The 22483-nt window shown below is 35.0% G+C and overlaps 1 protein-coding gene across 2 annotated transcripts in view; it reads right to left on the bottom strand.

Annotated features, from left to right (window-relative positions):
* Positions 1-22483, bottom strand: part of LOC140434069 (probable chitinase 10) — a 64100-nt gene that overhangs the window by 14919 nt on the left and 26698 nt on the right. For both annotated transcript variants that reach the window (XM_072522079.1, XM_072522080.1), the window contains exons 8-26: positions 21917-22222; positions 20968-21091; positions 20473-20771; positions 18557-18725; positions 18234-18496; positions 17950-18177; positions 16507-16815; positions 14535-14754; positions 14170-14413; positions 13748-14013; positions 12713-13054; positions 12498-12628; positions 12024-12256; positions 7653-7912; positions 7020-7231; positions 1756-2034; positions 1523-1697; positions 1195-1405; positions 776-1134 (exon numbers count right to left, since the gene is read on the bottom strand). In XM_072522079.1, the coding sequence (XP_072378180.1) occupies positions 776-1134; positions 1195-1405; positions 1523-1697; positions 1756-2034; positions 7020-7231; positions 7653-7912; positions 12024-12256; positions 12498-12628; positions 12713-13054; positions 13748-14013; positions 14170-14413; positions 14535-14754; positions 16507-16815; positions 17950-18177; positions 18234-18496; positions 18557-18725; positions 20473-20771; positions 20968-21091; positions 21917-22222 (4630 nt within the window). The remainder of the gene's footprint in view (positions 1-775; positions 1135-1194; positions 1406-1522; positions 1698-1755; positions 2035-7019; positions 7232-7652; positions 7913-12023; positions 12257-12497; positions 12629-12712; positions 13055-13747; positions 14014-14169; positions 14414-14534; positions 14755-16506; positions 16816-17949; positions 18178-18233; positions 18497-18556; positions 18726-20472; positions 20772-20967; positions 21092-21916; positions 22223-22483) is intronic.

The raw sequence follows: 22483 nt of genomic DNA, 5'->3' as shown, positions 1-22483 counted from the left end.
TTTGGGAGTCGGACAACGTCGTAAGACGTTATATAAAAAACCGAATATATATATATATATATATATATATATATATATATATATATATATATATATATATATAGTAAATTTAAATTGTTATTGTTATTTTTTTGACATTTTGTAAGTTTTGGCCATAAAAGTGTACAATTTTCTGTGACAATAAAGCATATTTCTAATCAATTCTATTCTATCAGTACGGTTTTCTCAAAGGACTTTCTACTCTACAATACCTAATATTATCTGCTGTCAATAAATGGTCAACACCATAAGACAGAACAACCCTCGTAGACATTATTGACCTATATTTGGCTAAAGAATTTAATCGAGTTCCAAAATAAAGACTATTAGATAAATACCAAGCCGAAGAAGCAACCAACACAACAAAATATGGCATTGTTTAAGTTTTATTAATTCTATGGTCTAATGGCTAAATGGGCTTTGACCGGACATGTTACCAGATTGACGGATGATAGCGCACCAGAAAGACTCTGGAATGGCTACCAAGACAAGAGACCTATCGAAACAGGACCGCCACCGACTAGATGGACGGATAATATAAAGCGAATCACCACAAATTGGATACAAGAAGCACAAGATATAAATAGGTAGACAATTTTACAGGGAGCTTACGTATAACAGTGGACAAATATAGGCTAACTGACGATGTTCTCTGGACAATCATTCACACTTAACGTATTTTTCTAAACGATTCTTTAAACTTTAAAAAATTAAATACTATTAAAGATATACATACTGTTATCATAATCAGCCCAACTGTCATGCGGTTTGATTACCAATTCGTCACCGTTCAATACAGCAAATCCGTAGACAACGTGGGTACAAAGATCCGGATCAATGTCTTGTGGAAGATATTTTCCTACTCCTTGTCGATACCACGCCCAGTTGGTAAAATAACAAACAACTTTGTACTCTGACGAAGAATCTACCAGTGGTTGGGAATGAGGCGTGCCTCGTTCTTCTTCTACAACGACAGCTTCTACTGGTTTCACTGCTGGTCTGTATAGATCATCAATGGGTTCTTGTTCACCGGTACCTGGATCAGCTAAAGTGTTTCTGATTATTGTCAGTAGCGGATGTCGTCCTTGTCCACACCTGATAAGAAAAATAAGTAGGAATACCAACACAAATCAACGGAAAAACATTTCTCTATACCTATTTTTAAAATCATCCAGATCTAAGGCCCATATCATACCACCTCCCAAGTCCATGCGTCTAATGTATTCAGACTTTTTCCTTATCATTGCTTGATCGTCAAATGAGAGCCACTGATTGCCTTTATACGCGTAGGGACCCATCGCACCTGTGGGATCTTGTACAACGGTATAACCTCTATTTTTGATCATGTCACATATTTCATAGTAGGCTAAAACAAAAAAATCGGTTAATTTATTTGTTTATTGTGACATCAACATTCATTAAATAACAAGAAAACATTTTTATGTCCACTATGATTGTTGATTCAGAAAAGGAAGTATTTTACCTAAAAATCCTGCAGCTCTGGTATATTCTCCTGCCTCTCCTGGTCCTGGTGCATTTGCATTAAGTCCGTGTTCACTTTCTTTCTCCAAACGGAAAGATTGGCCGTACAATGGCATTCCCATTATAAGTTTCCTTCGTGGCACACCCTCTGAGATCCAATAATGCACAGAAAAGTTCTAGAATCGAAAGATTATTTATTCCTTTATACATAAGAAAAATAGAGTTGAAACTTACCGAGTTGTAGAATGCCACTTCATCTTCGGGATGATAGAATAACGGAGCGACATGCCCGGTTTTTTTGTCCCATTGTCCGTGGAAATCGTAGGTCATCACGGCGACCCAGTCCAGATTTTCAGCGATAGATGGCACGTCGTATCCAGCGTCGATAACAGTTTTACTAGGTGAAACTGCGGCTGTTAGTAAGTAACCTTTAGGTTTAAACGCTTCTTTGAGCTCCTTCACGAATTCCGCGAAAGCTGGTTTATCAGAATCGGGACCCTTCTTACAGTCCACCTGAAAATATTTGTAGTTTTTATTAAATACCTACTAAGTATTACAATTTACAAAGATAATTTACAGAATTATGTTCAGTAGTGAAAATGGTGAAAAATAATAATAAAAGCATTGCAACACAATTAACTCTAGAATATTTAGGTAAATGACTTTTGAAACAGACCTACCTAGACTTAGCTAGAATATCAAACCAAATGACTATACATATGAAAAATATACTAGTTGAACAAGGTAAACCTTTTGCGGCTTAGTGGCTCCACAGTGGAACCGCCTTTAAACAAATTTTTTCCTACTGCCCGAGTAATCGTACGCTGGGACTATCAGACGGAATGCGATGTATAGGTCGTGTATTTCACTTCCCACGCGATTACAAAATTCCAGGAGCAGTTATGCATACTGTACATAATACATTTGGCGCGCTCACAAGTAAATGACAGTAAGGTTATTTGTTGTTGTAAATAAACAAACATTCTTTTACCGATAAAAGGTATGTATTATGTTAATTTGTTGATAAATAGACGTATTTATGTATTAAGTCTTTATGATCTACGAACGCGGAGATCGCCTGATCACCTTCGCTGTGGAAGAACAACTGGTAATCACCAACACTTTCTTTCAACTACCAGCTAGGAGATTATATACGTGAAGATCACCTCAAGACACCCCAGATCACATCATCAGAAACCAAATTGATTACATTATGGTGAATAAAAGATTCAGAAACTCAATAACATCAGCCAAAACATATACTGGTGCTGATATCGGGTCGGACCATAACCCACTGGTAGTTAACATCAGACTAAAGCTGAAGAAGATAGAGAGTGCAAAAGCAAGAAAATACGATTTAGGACCACTAAAAAATGAAGACACCAGGCATCAGATACAAACCTATATAGAAAAAGAATTAAAAAATACAGACAAAGCTACTGAACCAGATAACGAAATGGCAAAACTACAACAAATTAACCAGACAATCCTAGATAAATATCTTCGCCCAACAACGGTTAAAAAAAAGAGTGGATTACTGATAAAATCCTAAATATGATGGAGAATAGAAGAAGAGCTAAAAACAGAGACATGTGGGAGTATAAACGAATTGACAAAGAAATCAAAAAAACTATTAGAGAAACCAAAAACAAATGGTTGGAAGATCAATGCAAAGAAATAGAATCATTGAAGAGTAGACACGACTCGTTTAATCTCCACAAGAAGGTAAAAGAGGCAGCAGGAATGTACAAACCCAAGAGATCAGGACATATGACTGATGATCATGGCTACCCGGTAATAGACATTAAACAAACATAGAATATATGGAAGAGATACGTTGAGAAGACATTCGATGACGACAGAGATAACAACCAGAAGATAATTATGGAATACGACACAGGACCACCAATCACTCAAGACGAAGTCAAAGCCGCAATTAAAGCAACCAAAGCAGGTAAAGCACCAGGGTCCGACAACTTTCACTCAGAATTTCTAAAAATCATGGGAGACGAAGGAGTAAAATGGCTTACGACAACGTTCAATAAAATCTATGACTCGGGAAAAATCCCAGAGAGCTGGTTAAAATCTACATTTATTGGTAACCTAAAAAACCTAATGCAAAAAATGCGAAGAGCATCGTATTATCGGTCTAGTGAGCCACATTCTTAAGACCTTCTCAAAGGTAATACACAGAAGAATTTATCAGAAATGTGAGTCACAGATCTCACGAACGCAGTTTGGATTCAGGGATGCGTTAGGTACAAGAGAAGCCTTGTTCGCGGTTCAGGTATTATTTTAAAGGTGCAGAGACGTCAACTGCGATATTTATATATGCTTTATTGACTACCAGAAAGCTTTCGACAGAATCAAGTACGATAAGCTCATGGATATACTAAAGGCAACTGATCTGGATAACAAAGACCTTCGAGTAATCAAGAACATATACTACAACTAATCAGCAACCATTCGGGTGAAAGACCAACTAACAGAAGAAGTTGCAATAAAGAGAGGAGTACGACAATGCTGCATACTCTCTCCCCTATTATTTAACGTCGGGTATTCTCATAAATGGTGAGCGCCTGTTTAACATCAGATATGCAGACGACACCATTCTCTTTGCAGACAGTTTAGAAGGTTTACAGACACAGTTTACATGGTCATCAGTAAGAAGCATATTCCACCTAGTCAAATACTGGTAGATCAGCAACAAAAATACTTCAAGTGCCCCGTTACTACTATTTAGGAATCACCATAAACGACTAATGGGACCACTCAGTTGAGATAAAACAAAAAATTGAAAAAGCCAGGTCAGCATTTGTCAGAATGAGCAAGATATTTAAAAGCCATGACCTACCCTTAAAAACGAAAATCCGTTTATTGAGATGCTACGTGTTTACAGTGCTGCTCTATGGAGTTGAATCATGGACACTAACCGAGGCATCCAAGAGAAAACTAGAGGCGTTTGAGATGTGGTATTATAGACGGATACTGAGGATCTCCTGGGTGGACCGAATAACAAACATTGAGGTTCTACGTCGGATGGATAAAACATGTGAAATTATATCGACAGTGAAACAGCTCAAGCTAGAATATCTTGGACATATAATGCGAAACGATCATAGCTGCAACTTATATTAGGGCGAAAACGGAAAGACGGACCAGGAAGAAGAATATCTTGGCTCCAGAACGAAAGTGATTTTCCTTGACCACTTGAGGACTATTTCTAGCTGCGGTCAATAAAGTTAAAATTGCCGTGCTAGTAGCCAACATCCGTAACGGATAGGCACCACAAGAAGAAGAATGATCTACCTAAATAACTAAGTGAATTTTGATATTTCGATTGGTGGTTCCAATGGGTGCCACTAGGCCGATCAGTAACTAATAGGTATGTTTTGTTACAGAATTCCAAAATGAAAAGACGTCTTGATTTGAATAAAATAACAAGTAATGACGCTTACGCTTTACTAACAGATATCCCATCGGATGGATCTGACGTATCCGATTTTGATGAGAACGAGGATGAAGATCTCGACATGACTTTGGAGTCTGTGGAGCTGTCTTAGATGAACAAAACAATATTTCAGACAATGAAGACGGTGCGCATGATAGTGATGGTGAAGAAGAGGTATCAGTTGTTATTTTTGATAAGTTAAAATGCAAAAAACCGACCCAAAAAATGCCCCTCAACTCCGTCCTATCTCAGAAAACGTTGAACCAAATGTTCCTGATACTTTAGAGATTCCCCTTGATCTTTTCCTTCATTATTTGTTTAGTGAGAACCTGATGAATACATTTGTTTCCCAAACTAATTTATATGTAGTCCAAGAAAATAATAAAAACAAGACTCCCACAACAGTTGAAGAAATAAAATGTTTATTGGAAATGAACCTTTGATGGGTGTGAAAAAGTTGTCCAGGTATAGAGATTTCTGGTCTGCAAATTTTGTTATCAGCGATGAATTTATTTCTTCATGTATGTCGCATGACAGATTTGGATGGTAGTAGAAATTAATTGCAAACAATTAGTACAAGATTACAACAAATATATGGGCTTCGTAGATAAGTCTGATATTTTAGTATCTAGCTATGAAATGGATAGAAAATCCAAAAAGTGGTGGCATAGAATTTTTTTCCATTTTGTTGACCTAACGTTACTAAACTCATATATAATTTTCAAACAATCAACAACTGGTACGAGAATTTCGTTGAAAGAATTTAAAATTTCTGTGGCCACCGGTTTGATTGGAGCAGATTCCCAAATACCAAAATTTGGAAGAAGAATTATGAACAAACCTAGCACCAACAACAGGTTCAAAAAACAACTTCCTCTAGAAATAAGAACTGACAAAGCAATATGCCTTAGCATGGAGCTAAAGTACGTTGTTCATACTACAGTACCAAGGCAACTCCTCATCGTACAAGATGGCACTGTACTACATGTAAAGTAGGTTTTTGTCTATCTGAAAAAAATTGTTTCATTCCATTTCACGCTAAATAATTTTTTTGTTTGTGGCCTACTGGTTCCACATGGTATCACCTTTTTTTCTAATAATTACAAAAATATAATATAAAAACCTTTGATTTGTCGATCTTTTGCCCTAATATGTCCTAAAAACAAATTATTCACCATTTAATATAAACAAAAAAAGTCCTTCAACAAAGGGTTAAGTTAATGTTATAATAATATCTACAAACTATACTCATTTGGGAACAATTTTGGCAAATTTGAGCTAAATCGTTTGAGCCTAAGCCTACTATTTTCTTAAGCCAGAAGTACTGTTTATGCCTTGGTCCGTATATTCGATCTTAGATCTTAGCTCCTAAGATAAATGAAAGAAAGTACGTTGGTGGTTGGTCCAAGATATTCGGAACTTTCTTCGTTATACCCATATTTCAAATGCGTTAAGTCTATTCAGGCTAATAACTTTTAGCGTTCACACTTCAACCCCATAAAAAGTGTGGAATTTATATAGCACTTTCACCACTTCCATTCTGTTCCATACTTCTTTCCAAAAGGAATGACTGTTCCATGAGTGTTTTCGTGACTTGTTTTCTTTGTGCTATTTTCATTTCTATATCTTTCATACAAGTATTATATCTCCGTTTATCATAGACCCTAAATACTTGAGAAGTATAAAAACGTCCATTGTAATATTAGCCATTTTCAAATTCTTATCACTGACGTAAGTTTGGCTCACATGTTTTGGTTTATTTTCTATAATAGTTTTTCTCAAAACTAGAAATCACTTTAAAAATCCTAAAATTAGAACGAACAGTTGATGCGCAGCAAAATTACCGGAAATATTTTAGTAGAAGTAAACTCAACCTGTAAGCTACCTATCAAATCACGTACGCGAGTGCCGGCGTGTTCCAACCCCCTTTCTCCAAATACTTTCTCTGTTCTCTGCGCAGACAGGCAAAATTTTGAAAGTCATTTCCCGTCTTGTTGAAGTGTATTTCCTTGAATCAAATGGTGATATAAAGTAAAAAATATTTTACCTGCCAACATTTTGGATATTCCCAATCCAGATCCAAACCGTCAAAGTTGTGTTTTTCCAAGAATTTGAGTACATGCTCAATGAACCGTCGCCTTGCTGCTGGATTATTTACTAGTTTGGAATATTTATCTCCTAAGGAATCATTCCATCCCCCGATAGCAATTGAGACCTTAACACCTTTGGCTTTGTATTCTGTAACTCTCTTGTAAAATTCTGAAAAATAAAAACTAATTAATTGCACAAAAAATTTCCAACTATAAATGTAAGAATGAGAAAATTTTTGTTCATCTGTTGAGATAAGAGTGAAGTCAGGTTTTCAGTGACAAAAAAAATGTGATTTATTCATTCATGTTTTTTCTATCTAAACGAAGAAAATTTGAAACTTTTGTTGACCGGTATTAAGAATATTTACGGTATATTAAACAATAATTGGAAAAGCTGTTAAATATAGGTTGGTAGTTAGTGTAGGTTGGCTATTGTGTAATTATGAATTATGTCAACGTCAAGTTTGTAAGACAGATAATGGCAATGCAGATACAAATGTTGCATGTTGATTCTTTTAAAAGAAGTAATATATCAATAATGAGTTTATTTAAGTCATTTCCAAGCTAAATATTCAACAACAGCAACTTACGATTATCAAAATCTGCCCAGGAATCGTGCGCCTTGATCACATAGTTGGAATAATCCAAAACGGCAAATCCATAAACGACGTGTGTGCAGAGGTTCTCGTCTATATCTTCTGGTAAATACTTGCCGTAGCCATTTCTGTACCAAGCCCAATTTGTGAAGTAACACACCACTTTAAAGTACCCAGACAAAGGTTTAAGGGGCTCTGACAGCGGCGGTTTTTCAGACGTTGGTGGGATTGGTGGGTGCCATTCCCATTCGTTTCTGAAATATTGTGTCAAACAAAATTCAAAGCAAAAAATGCAAAACAGCAAAGCTGGTAATAGTCAAAAATATATCTCATTATACACTCACGATCATAAAATCCGGGTCACCTTGAAAATCACCGATATTTCATTTTTAACGAGCTTTATCGTAAATAATAATAACACAAATATAAACTAATGCATGTTTCTGAGAATTGTTGTCGGCTTAGGGTTTTCTTTGTAACAAAGAATTCCAATAGTGCCGATTTCGCGGTAAAGTGCACACTTCCCAAAATGAACGCTACCTGTAACTCCGCTTGTTTTAAATGTCTCGTTTGTACTTTGACTTCCTGTTCAAATGCAACGGACAAACGTTTATTATTGCCACCATTAGTGTTTATTAGTGCCATTATTAGTGTTTACTTTTTGACAAAAATGCCTTTGACTGTTGTTGAAACGGCACAAATTGTTGCACTTGTGGAAGACGGTCACACTCAACGGCAAGTCGCAAGAACTGTTGGCGTAAGCCTTTCTACGGTTCAACGAGTGCTTCAACGCTTTCAGGAGGCAAGTTTGCTAACCAGGCTACCTGGCTCTGGACGAAGAAGAACGACCAAGGCACTAGATGACTGTTTCCTTGTGTTTCAGGCTTTGCGAAACCGGACCTTAACTGCGGTTATGCATCAAAATCGTCTAGAGGAAGTACGAAATCGCAATTTTAGTGTTGCAACAGTCAGAAAAAGACTTCGTTCTTCTTGACTATCTTCTCGGGTAATGGCTAGAGGACCGCCACTTCGCCGGGTGCCTCGAGTGCACGACTAGCTTTTGCTCGACAATACGCGCATTGGGGATTGTAGCAAAGTGTTATTCTCAGATGAATCCCGTTTCTGCCTAACTGGATCCGATGGACGTGTAAGAGTTTGGAGGAGAATCGGTGAACGATTTTCACAAGCTTGCATTGCTCCAAGAATGCCATTTGGTGAAGGCTCGGTTATGGCTTGGGGAGGTATATCTTCCGACTTCCACACAGAATTACCCTTCATCGAAAATGGGTCCCTAACTGCACGAAGGTACATTACGGAGATTCCGGAAGAACATGTTATGCCCAAAATGGCAGGGCTTGGAGAAAACGCCGTTTTTATGCCCGCACGTTGCCAGGATCAGTATGTAATACTTGGACGAAGTTGGAATTACGAGGGTACCCTGGCCAGCTAGGTCTCCGGACCTGAATCGAATTGAACATCTCTAGGACGATTTGAAAAAACGTATTCAAACCCATACACTTCCTCCTAACAACGCACAGGATAGGGACGACTGGAGAGAAATTCTTGAGCTAGGACGCACGAAGGGTTGTAAAGCCAGAATGATGATGATAGTTATTCAGAAAATCAAGCCGAGGATATTTGTTGCGGGAAAAAACTTGAAGAGCAGGACAAATATTTTCCTGAATTGTTAAATAATATAAATCCATCTGGAATTCCATCATAGCTCAAGTTGGAACGATTATTATGTTGCTCATAAAAAACACTAAAAAAAGATTGTGCAACAGATCGCTAAAATTGGAATGACATTAAAAAGATATGGTTCTAATGGACGAGGCTATTTGGGAAGTATTTATTCCTATATTAGATTAATATTTATTAGAAATAGAGCTACCATTCAAGCTTTTCAATGACATTAAAAAATCACTAGACAGCACCAATAATAGAGATATAACAATAACAATGGGGGATTTTAATGCCAAATTAGGAAAAGGTAAATTCCAAGACATTATTGGTGAATTCGGACTGGGAATAAGGAACAAAAGAGGGAAAAGACTGATGGAATTCTGTCAAGAGTTTGAAATGATAGCGACAAATACATTCTTTCAGTTACCACCACGTAGATTATATATATGTAAATCACCTATGGATAGCAAAAAAAAATATCAGAAACCAGATAGATTATATCCTTATCAATAAGAGATACCGTAACTCCATCAAATCGGCAAAAACATATCCAGGAACAGATGTGTCATCGTACCACAATCCAGTAATCGTAAATTCGAAATCCACTTAAAAAAAATAAAAAATCAACAAAAGACACAACAAATAAGCACTCTGCTAAAACACCCGAATATAAAAGGGGAACTAACGTTGAAAATTAACGAGGAGTTAAGCAAAACAATAATCAATGATAATGAAGATTCCAACGAAAAATGGGAAACATTTAAGAACACATTAATGATGCCAACTAAAGATACGCTGGGTAGTCACAAAATCTTTGAAGCTAAGACTCCATGGATGACAGATGAGATCCGGCAACTAATGGACAAAAGAAGATCATACAAAAACAAAAATGTAAACGAATACAAAGCCACACACAAGGAGAACAGGATAAAAATACGGGCAGCTAAAGAGAAGTGGTACAATGACAAATGTTTAGAGATAGAAGAACTCCAAAGAAATCATGACAGTTTTGAATTGCACAAAAAAATTAAAGAATTAGCAGGTATAAGATGGTCCAACAATAGTAACACCCTGGTTGATACGAATGGTAAAATAATATCTGATATCAAAGGCAAACTAAACAGATGGAGAGAATACGTCCAAGAATTGTTTGAGGACGACAGGACACAACAAGATAGCATGAATGATTGCGGGGAACATGATATAGGTCCAAATATAACTAAGGATGAAATAATACATGCAATAAATCTGGCAAAATCTAATAAAACTGCGGGGCCTGACACAATTCCAACTGAAATAATTAAATTGATATCAGAAGATCAGATCAATGTATTAGTAGACTTATATAATACTATATATAATACGGGTATTGTTCCGAGAGATTGGCTTAATTGGCTAATGAGTCACACACTAAAAATATTCTTATAAATTATCCATTTAAGAATTTTCAGAAAAGTGGAACAAGACATCACTAAAACCCAATTTGGATTTAGGAATGCCATGGGTACACGAGAGGCATTATTTGGATTTAACGTCCTCATGCAAAGATGTATGGATGTAAACCAACCACTCTATGTTTTATTGATTACAATAAGGCGTTCGATAAGGTCCGACACAACCGTCTTATACAGTTACTTAAAGATAAACACATTGACAAAAAAGACTTAAGAATAATAACTCATCATTACTTTAACCAAAGAGCAAAAGTCAGAGTAGGCAAAGAACTTTCGGAGGAAGTAGAGATAAAAAGAGGGGTAGGGCAAGGTTGCATACTCTCCCCATATTGTTCAATCTATATTCGGAAGAAATAATTAAAAAATCACTCGAAAATGTAACAATTGGAATAAAAGTCAACGGCAGACCTATCAACAACATCAGATATGCCGATGATACTATACTAATTGCAGAGAATATACAAGATCTACAGACACTTTTAGATAATGTAGTAAATGCTAGCGAGGAAAGCGGACTAACGCTTAATGCTGATAAAACAAAATTTATGACAATTTCCAAAACACAACAACAACACATTTTAAACATAAGAGGGGTTCCAATAGAAAAAGTAAAAAAATACAGATATCTTGGTACAATTATTAATGAAAATAACGAGTATACAGAAGAAATAAAAATGAGAATTGGACAAGCTAGAGCAACATTTAATAAGATGAGAAAAGTATTATGCAGTAGAGACCTTAGTTTGCAACTCAAAATAAGAATATTACGTTCATATGTGTTTTCGGTGCTGCTGTATGGGGTGGAAGCCTGGACCTTAAAGAAAGAGGTGAGCGATCGACTTAAAGCATTCGAGATGTGGACCTACCAAAGAATATTAAAAATAAGTTGGGTAGACCGAATAACAAATGTTGAGGTCCTTAGAAAGATGACAAAGGAAATGGAAATCATGAATACGATAATGATGGATAAATATGTGTTGCTACAAACCATAATGCAGGGAAAAATACGGGGAAAACGAAGTATTGGAAGAAGACGCATCTCCTGGCTCAACAATCTGAGAAATTGCGATAATTGCAGTTCCGTCGACTTATTCAGAGCTGCAATCTCAAAAGTGAAAATAGCTGTGATGTTTACCAACCTCCTTAGAGGAGACGGTACCTAAAGAAGAAGAACTGTACATCGCCTTCTTGCTACTGTTAATGCCAGTATTAAATAAACAAAAATTACCCATTTGACTCTGACGGTGTCCATTGTGTGGTACTCGGTGGTGTCCATTCGGGATATTTGGTAGTACTTGGTGGAGACCATTCCGGATATGGAGAGACTGTTGTTGGTTTATGCCAGGGTGGAAAAGTACTTTCTTCAGGCTTTGCATTCGGTGTTTCACCTGCATCGATATCGTTAGTCTCGCTTTCTTCTGAACAGTGGGCTGTTTGTGGCCAATCGCAAATTCTCTTTTCCTATAGTTATTTAGTAAAATTAAAAAAAAGTTATACTCAACTCCATCAACTTTTATATTATAATTTAAAGACTATTAAATAATTACGTTAAAACATCTGTTGCTTAGGTACTTAATAATCCAACAAAAGTTTTTAAAATTGGCTAAACTGTCAATCTTGAAATTGACATCTCAATATGCAGTGGATCATATAGTATTCTACTCCAAATATACATAAAATGGGTGTTATATTATACACTTACGTTATTCCAATGCAATCCAGGTGCACATTGCATAATCTCGTATTTATTCCATTGACAGTGCATAAATTGAGTACAACTTCCTGGTAGTGGAGCAAAAGAATTGCCCTCACAACGGCTGTATGGTTGAGGACCTAAAATTTTTTAAATCGTTGAATACTGATATATAACTGATGTAGACAGTTCACAATCAAGAAGAAAGATAAAAATCTACTTACGGTTGGCAAGATATTTATCATGCATCGCAGTATATTTCTCCGCCATCTTCCTCCTATTGGAACATTTCACCTTGAAGGTCCAATCACACATCCCCTTTTCAGCGTGGAAGTTAAGTCCCGGCGGGCAAGTCTGCTCAACCAGGTGGTTATTGAAGCAGACGTAGAACTGGTTGCATTGTTCGTGGGGATAGTACGCTCCGCTGTCACAAGAAATGTCTGATGGTGGTTTTATTGAAGCTACGGTTGTACGCCGGGTAGTTGGGGTGGTTTGAGTCTGGCGAGTGGTTTGCCAAGAGGCTGTTGTCGGTTTTTTAGTTGGTTTCTTTGTTGGAGGTTGGCCAGCTGGAATAGTACAATAAAAAAATTTTTTAAAACTTATTTTTAAACTATTATGTATTATTCATCTCTTAAGTACCTTCTATAGACTAGTTTTTGTAGTACTTTGATTAAATCTTTAAATACCTTGTTTTCTGCTGTTTCTTGAGTATTTTTTGAAAGAGTAAGAAGCCGTTTGAGTCTCAAGTGACTCAAAATTTAAAGCTACAAAATAACGTTGTAATATTACATTGTAATAAAATGCCTTACATTTCTTGAGTCCTTATGTGTCCCATATCAAATAGAATGTGGCTCTTGACTTGATTCTTTCTAGTCAAATAGTATAAAGTTTGAATGTCTTTAATAGTAGTTAAATCTTTTAAGTTTATTTCCTAAGAGTCCCACATTTTACAGTTTGAAAACAATTGTAGAGGTTTTCTTTAGTATCTTTAACTTTTAAGCCATTTTTTAGTTTCTGCATTGCTTTAAGTCTCTTTAATCTGCTTACTCGAGTACTAAGACTCGACTTACTAAGTCGAGTCTCTGTTATTCTCTTGAGTCAAATATCTTATGAATCTTGACTCGACATCTCCTAAATATTTTAAGGCTAACTCTCTTAAATCTCCTGAGTCAATGAAATGACCTTTTAAGTTCCTTAAATTTCTTGAGGTTCTTGATTCCCAAACATTTCAAATCTTAAATACTAAAAATTCTACTTACGATTAGTGTCCATACATTTAGCTTCAGCAGGCCAATCGCAAACGTTTTTGATCCTATTCCAATGTAAACCACCTGCGCAGTATTGCTTCTGTAATTCACCAGCTACACATCTATAGAAAGCATTGCAATTCATCGGATCATGCTGGTAATGTCCGGCTTCGCATTTTTTGGCAGTTGGATCTACTTCCGGTCGTACAACAGCTGGTGGTGGAATGATGACGGAACCTTCCGGTGGTATTACAGCGGGTTTCCTTGTTGTAGTCGATCTGTAATAGTGTTAAAATATTTATTTACTTGAAATAAAATTATTTGTTTATGTTGGTATATTTGGCAATAGAAAGGTTATTTGTATTTATTGGACTTCTTTTAATTTTCTATGTGTTTAACAATTTAGGAAAAGTGATACAATGGTGGGCACTTACTTGGTAGTTGGTTTCGTAGACATCCACCATGCTTGCGTTGTAGTGGGCTTCTTCGTCGTTTTGGTAACAGTTGTAGTCTTCTGCGTGCTCCACCAAGTGTTTGTTGATGAAGGCGTTTCCCACCAAGCAGTCGTAGATGGTGCTTTGGTAGTTGTTGTTACTTTTGTAGTCCACCAAGGAGCAGTGGTTGTTTTCTGCGTTGTGCTCGTTTGACCTTCATGATGATGGTGTTCGTTAGAAGCACCTGGTATACAAATAAAGATATTTATGAGGATTATGAGAGCTGACCAGTTAACCAGTTCACAGATCTTGTATTAAAACAACCCTGAGTACGATAAAGATAAAGAGTAGAGTTGTTATTTTACCTGAGTCAATACCAGTGGTGGTTTCCGGTGGAGCAGGAGTTGAAGGTTGCGGCGGCTTCGTACAATCCGTTTGAGTAGGTTTGTCGGCAATTAAACCCAATTCTCTGTTGAGGCTTTTTAGAAGCGGGAAAGAACCTTCACAGCATCTGTTGTTGAAATCGTCTAGGTCGATAGTCCATGCTACAGCTCCTCCAAAACCTCTGGATTTAATATAGGCTGCCTAAAAATAATAAATGGTTTAAAGCGATATCTACTGCAAGAAGGAAGCTCAGCAAAGAACTAAGAGGGCAATTAGACGAAACTGGAGTGAATTTTATGAAGAAAGAAGAAACAATATAACCTTTATTACACTTTAAATAAATAAATTCTCAGAAAAAAGAACTAAGTAGAACAATACAATTGTGGGAACCCACAAAAGTGAATAGAGACACAATATCAATACTCATATTATTGATTTCTAGTGACCAATACTACAATAGATGGATACAACACATTACAACAAGATACAAGATACACGTGTTAGGGATAACGCAGATGATAAAAATAAAACTGGACGGAATATGCTGTGGAGATTAAAAACAATGGGTATTAAATATCCAAAAAAGAAATGAAACTAATATACATGATTAAACAGCATCAATCAAGTCGTATCAATCAAAGGAAGGGTAAAAAAACAGGTGATGTAATCTAGGAAGTTTGACAAAAAAAGAAAAGATTGAGGAAAAATAGACTAACCAGGTCATATTTATAGAAAGACGTAAAGGAAAATATTATTTTACAACGACCGTCTTTTGTGCTCTTGAAGAAGATGGAGGAATTCGAATTGAAGCTATTTTATACAGTATAGAAATGTTATAAAATATTCATAAATGAATAAAAAAAGCAAATTATTATTAAATTTTATACAATACATTAACATACCAATATTATCAAAATCACTCCGCATTGCATCTTCTATCAGAAACAAAAATCACGAACAAACAAACTGATTGACCGGATAACCTACCTTTTGCTTATATTTACAATTTTGTAGAATTTGTGACTAACTTTTCCGTATCTGAAATTGCGTTTATTTGTTTAAATGAAGGTAATAGGTATTTAATTGCTAATGACTAATTTGGGAAAATATTTGGAAATTGTGAGACAGCTTGGTTTCTCGTAAATGTAAGGAGATAGGTAAAGAATCCGGTTTAATATAGATATTTGGGTCAACAAATTTGGTCACTCGGTCACACACACACACACACACATATATATATATATATATATATATATATATATATATATATATATATATATATATATATAAATAAATATCTAAAGCAACTTATAGGAAAACACATACTACTGACAATTGGATTAAATATTGTTGGAGTATTGTTAAAAAAGAAACCTATAAGGAAAATAGTAGGTACGTACAATCAATCTGAACTTAACACCAGAAGAGATTAACCAATACTTTACGAATATAGCAGATATTATATCGAAATCAATAGGAAACTCTAAACATGACATAAATTACTATCTTAGCAGGCTACCTAGAAGGTCGTGTTCGGTCTTTATGGCCCCAATAGTAGCATTTGATGTGAAAGAATGCATACCTACACAAATTAATTAATTCCTGACTGATTACAGTCAGGAAATATTAGAAACATCTAAATCCTGGTTTAACTGTAACAAACTTAAGTTAAACGAGCAGAACACCCAGAGAATAGTATTTAGTTCTGATAGATGGGTTAAACCATCTGAACCAGTAAAGTTACTAGGTGTTAATGCATTAAGACCGGCATTTTACTCTTATAAGAGACATCAGTATTAAAAAATATGCTTATATTAGATCTAAAAACGCGATTGTCACGATAGAGTAAGGGCATCTACACGCTGGACAAATCAGAATAAATTAAACTCTTCTAGCTCAGAACAGAAAAGAAGCCCATCTCTTATCCATTATTGTAATGACGAAATAACTTACCTTTTCTTTTACAGACATCACATCCTCATATCCCACCCACTGGTCAACATTATAGGCGTACGGTCCACTTTCCATGTTGCTCCTATGTGCTGTCCATCGTTGATTCTTAATTCTATTACATATTTCGTAATAGGCTAACAATCCAGGTTGTCTCGTGTACTCTCCTGGCTCTCCTGGTCCGTTACTGGGAGCGCCTTCGGCATATCCGCTTTTTTTCATTAGGCTAAACGATTGGCCGTAGAATGGTATACCTAGGAGAAGTTTTTGGCGAGGAGCTCCTTTGGAAACTAAGTATTCCATTGTGAAGTTCTGTAAAAGTTTATTTTTAAGATAAAAAGAGTAAAACATATCAAAAGTTTAGTTAAAAAACATCCTTCGATGAAATTCCGAAGCTAATAATGCCAAAATAACGTTTTAGTTTATAAAAACTGTATTTTTATCATTTAAAAGATGTAATATATTGCTAATTTAACTTATTTTCATATAATAAGTAACCTCTGACAACGCCGCACTCTAAGGTTAGAAAATATCTCAAATTCATCTATTTTATCAGTTAATAGTAATAAAAATAGCCTTTATGTAGTTTTTAACAATAAATATCCTCATTTCTTTATTCAACGTGTCTTGCAATCCCTTTTTCATTCAAAATTGTATCTTGCACAAGGAAAGAGATAGGACAGGTAACGTTCATTTAATAAACCTTCGAAAAGTGAAGCCAAAACAGTATGTTTTGGTGCCCTTACGTTTCTCATTACTACATCTCGCAGGGTTACCAGGTCTACTGATTTTTCAGTAGATCTACTGATTTCAACTTCAATTTACTTATTTACTGAAACACTATATCGATCTACTAAAAAATATGTAATGATAAAATCATGTTCAAAAAGTGATCATTAGGTCAGTGTTCAATTATAAATTAAAAAAAATCTATTTATTGTTATATATCCATTATTTTCAATCTACTGAAGAAATAAAACATGACCTGGCAACTTTTTTGGTGCCAGTTTAAGCTTCAGTCCATTCCATACGATTACGTTTTTCTTGTCTAAGTTTTAATCATGTTCTGTCAATAAACAACTTAGTTGTTCTAATTCTTCTTAAATCTAATTCTTCATAAAATTCATCTTTTACTTTGTCGCAATATTTAGGCACGTAAGCATCCACCGTTTTTACTAGATTTGGCCTTTAGCGACTTCTATCTGTTTGAATACTACAAAAATTCATGCGTAAAAAGCATTTTTCATTAAATGATGGGGTCATAACAGCTGTGGAACCGTAAAGTTGCAGCCCTTCCAGATTATCACCTCAGGGACGGAATTCATAAATTGGAATTTCGTTGGAACAAGTGTATTGATGTTAAAGGAGACTATAAAAAAATAAAACGTATTTCGAACCTCAAACTTATTGAACATAAACAACACATTAGAAACAATTTTCACTTACCACATTATACTGAGGATATTTATCAGTCGCTTTTCCGTATAAAGGACTAACATGACCAGTTTGCCCCTCCCACGCTCCATGGTAGTCGTAGGACATTACCGAAAAGAAGTCCAAATTTGCACCTAAAGTTGGAAGATCATATGCCAGATCGATCACTTCTTTATATCCAGATATAGCAGCTGCTAGCACGAGTGGTGGTGACTGCTTATCAAATTCTTTCCTCAATTCCTTAAATAGAGGGATGAACAATGATATTTTGGCCAACAATTTTTTTTTATAAATACCTGTATAATTTTAGCAAAATTGGTTTTGTCCGTAGATGGACCTCGTTTGCAATTGCTTTGCCAACAAGTGGGGTAGTTCCAGTCAAAATGTAACCCCCTAAATTTGTGCCTACGTAGAAAACCCACAACTCCAACAACAAATCGTCGCCTAGCGGAACCATCGCTTACCAGTCTGGAATATTTATCACCTGTCGAGTCTGTCCATCCTCCCAATGAGAGTAGTACAGTGGTGTCCTTCAATGACGTAATTCTTTCGTAAAGGTCTGTAAAATTTTACATATTAACGACAAAAATATTAGCAGAATTTACATTGTTTCACTTACTGTTGTCCAAATCGGCCCATGGATCAAACTCCTTCACCAGAAGCTTCTCAGGATCCAGACTAGCAAAGGCATAAACAACGTGAGTACAAAGTCTTTGGTCTATATGCTCTGGTACGAATTTTCCTTCCCCTTTTCTGTAGAAAGCCCAATTGGTGACGTAACAGACAACCTAGAATCATTTCATATTAGTAATAAAATTATCCAGAAAGAGAAAGAAGAAGATAAACAAATAACATAAAAAGAATAAGAACTTGAAGAAAAGTAGATGTAAAGAGAAGTCTATATTTAAAGCAAATAGTAGCTGTATTAGTACTAAAAAAAACAGTAAGAATTTCGCTGTTTGATATAGAAAAATAGCCAAAGAAAACCTAGAAGTATTTAAAACTATCAGCATCGGCAATGCTAGTAAAACACACAAAGAACAAAAGAAGTATATATTGTAATAAAACAAAAAATATACTACAAAAACGGATAGACGAAAAAAACCATCCGCCTGTTCCAAATATTTATTATTAAAGCTCGGATTATAGGCAAAATGCCTTTTTTGCCTATTTTGCCTATTATAATTGTTTTTTTGCACTTTTTTCCTTTTTTCGTAAATTCCGCCTATTTGTGCATTTTTTAAAATTTCATGGTACTACCCATGATATTATTCTGATATAAGAAATAAGAAATCTGTTTCCGTCGGTAAATAATTTTATAAATTTTATGAAAAAAGTTTTTGTAAAGGCTCCGTTGAGGGTGCAAATATATAAAGAAAGACTTCCCGGTGTCCCTTTGCCACCTAAACCAGTAATTACAAGGTGGGGAACCTGGCTCGAAGCAGTTTTTTTTTACTTTGAACACTGCAATGAAATAGAATTAGTTATGTCAGAATTTGATGATGATATTTCCGAAGCCATTCGAGAAGCAAAAAAAATATTAAAAAATCCCAAATTGAAACAGGAACTCGCTTATATCAATGACAATTATAAATTAATAGTTACCACAATTACCTTATTAGAAAAACAAGAGATAAATTTATGTGAGTCAGTAAAATTAATAGATAATTTAAAGACGAAAATTAAATCGGCACCTGGAAGTAACGGTCAATTAATTAAAAAAAAAATGAAATGTTTTCGACAAGAATGAAGGTTTTTCGTTTTTATCTAATGTTGCTAAAGTTTTGAATGGGACATTTTCCGAGGAATTTCAAATTATGCCAGATTTATTATCCGCTCTGAAATATGCTCCAATTACATCTGTCGATGTCGAACGTTCGTTTTCAATGTACAAATTAATTTTAAGTGATCGAAGACATAGTTCTAAGACCGAAAATATTGAAAAACATTTAGTTGTTTCTATTATTGATAAAATTTTAAGTGGTTACAATGTTTAATTATTAATTTACAGTTATTTAGTTACTAGTTTATTTATACTAATGTTATCATTATGATGTGTAAATATACCTTACGTTAATTCACTTTGTACAATAAATAATAAGTTATATTCCTTTATTGCCTATATTTTGCCTAAATGTTAATATTCCTGCCTTTTTTAATAAAAATCTTTGCCTATATAGGCGCCTTTTTCTTCAATTTTTGTTGCCTATAAATCCGAGCTTTATTTATTATATACCCACACTACCGAGAACAGCACCTCGTTAATAAGCTGTAGGAAATGCCAAGGAAAACATCCAACACAAACGAGCACCTATCCTCTTCTGGAGAACTGCTTGTCAAACAATGCCAAAGACCACCAAGTATGATCAACTAAATGTTCTAACAAATAAACTAAATCTATTGCAGGAAGTCCTAATACACGCATTAAGTCAATGAACAAAAAATCCCATAAAATTCTATCAGAAATTACTGGTACAAGAAGAAATGTTAACAAAAACATAATATAAAGAAAATAGTATAATACGTTTTGCTTACTTTTGCTCTATCATCTTCCAGATTCTCCTTAATGTGGCCTAAATTAATCTCCTTCAAATTACTGGCCAAAAAGACCGTCTCGCCAGGTCGACACATTTCTGGATTAACATGGTCGCATTTACCGTTTGTCGGGTTGAACATGAGGTTTTGTCCGCATGACAGATGATAGATCAGTCCGTTCTTGCAGACGTAAAATGCTGCACAATTGGAAGAATCGCTGTAGTATCCGGAGGAGTCGCAGACACCAAATGGTTTAGTGGGTGGTGTATATGCGTCAGTGAGAAACGTCGGATTGACTCCTACAATTAGGGTATTAAGTAATTTATATATTTTATTATGTCTTAATTCTATTTTGGGTATAACTTACTACAGAATATACCATTTTTAGTTAAACAAAAAATATCAGTTAAACGTTAAGCAAACACAAATCTAATGAACGTTTTAATTTCACTAAACTATAATAGTTGTTAATTTTAACTACATTTAAATACTGACCTTTTATCTCGCTATTAACAAGTGTCATAAGAGGCCATTTTGGTCCACAAAGACCTTTGAAGTCATCAAAATCTGCTGCATTTACTGCTACGCCGCCAAGCTTGTGTTCTTTTGCATAGTCAACCTTAAATATCAATATAATTTGTAAATTTAAATATTTATTTCATTTGTATCTACCTAATATAATATTTTGGAAAGAGTCCATATCAATACACCTAATTATAGAAATCAAAAAGTATGTAAAAAAAGACATATCACGATTAAAAGAGATAACTCACGCTTGGATTGAAGCAAGCAGGATGAGATTTTACTGACCAAACAACCATAAACGCAGAAGAACTCATTAAGAGATAGTTACAAAGGTACGTAATATCAATACTTAAAAAAAGTGACAGACAACTGAGTGAAAATTATAGAGGAACAAGCATTGTATCAGCAATGGAACACTATATGAAAATATACTGAAAGAAAAAATGAAACCAGCAGCAAAAAGCAAAATCGACAGACCATTAAAGTATTAAAACATGTAAGATACCTTCAGATGATTCCATGGCAGATGAAGTTAAGAGGAAAGCTACTATAATAGATAAGTCAGAAGTTAATACATATTTAAAAGAACAAAAAAGACACCAAGAACTTTAAAAAAGAGCTTATTAGAAGCAATGATGAAAATGTTAAAATAACTAACGAATGACATTAGCTCGCTTTGACGAAAGGAAGAGTGAAAACAATAGTAAGTGGACAAAATATAGTAGTACAATGACTGACAATAAAAAATATTGTGCAGAATAAAGGACAAGAGACTATCCTTTTGGAGACCAGATCTGTAAAAGTTTGAAATATAGAAATAATCTTTATTACTATTTAAATAAACTAGAGAAACATTAAAAGCATGCAAGAAAACATATCCAGTAGACGGATATCAATAATCCTAATAAACCATATTTACCTTTCTCTTAATACTGTCAAGATCATCATATCCAACCCACTGATCTCCATTTACCATATACGGAGACCCAGAGGCATCCTCACTTTTAAACCATCCTTCATTCAGGAACATTTCACATATTTCAAAATATGCCAACAATCCTGGAGTTTTCGTATAAAATCCCTCTCTTCCTGGTCCAATAATCGGTGAGCCAATTTCGGTTTCGTTGGAGTATTTTAACGTGAAGGATCTTCCGTAAAGTGGAATTCCCAGAATCAGTTTTGAACTAGGGAGACCTTTTCGTAGCCAAAATTGCACGGCGTAGTCCTGCAAAAAATAAAACAATTGACAAGTTTTGTTAATTAAACAAGGATTTTGCCAAAAATGTTAAGCATTTATGTTTCTTTATACAAATATACTACTACTACTCTATAGTTTAAGTTATAGCTAAAATATCTAGATAAAATATTTACTCAGATGACTGAAAGAAATGAATTTAATTAAATGAAACAAATTAATAACACAAGGACTTCTTCTTCTTTCTTCTTATATATAGGCTGCTAATGTCTGCTTCTTCTGTTGTTTAAA

Source organism: Diabrotica undecimpunctata, chromosome 2 (assembly GCF_040954645.1).
Source record: "Diabrotica undecimpunctata isolate CICGRU chromosome 2, icDiaUnde3, whole genome shotgun sequence".
NCBI lineage: Eukaryota > Metazoa > Arthropoda > Insecta > Coleoptera > Chrysomelidae > Diabrotica > Diabrotica undecimpunctata.
Note: the sequence above shows the minus strand (reverse complement) of the source record. Positions and strands in the feature narration are given on the sequence as shown.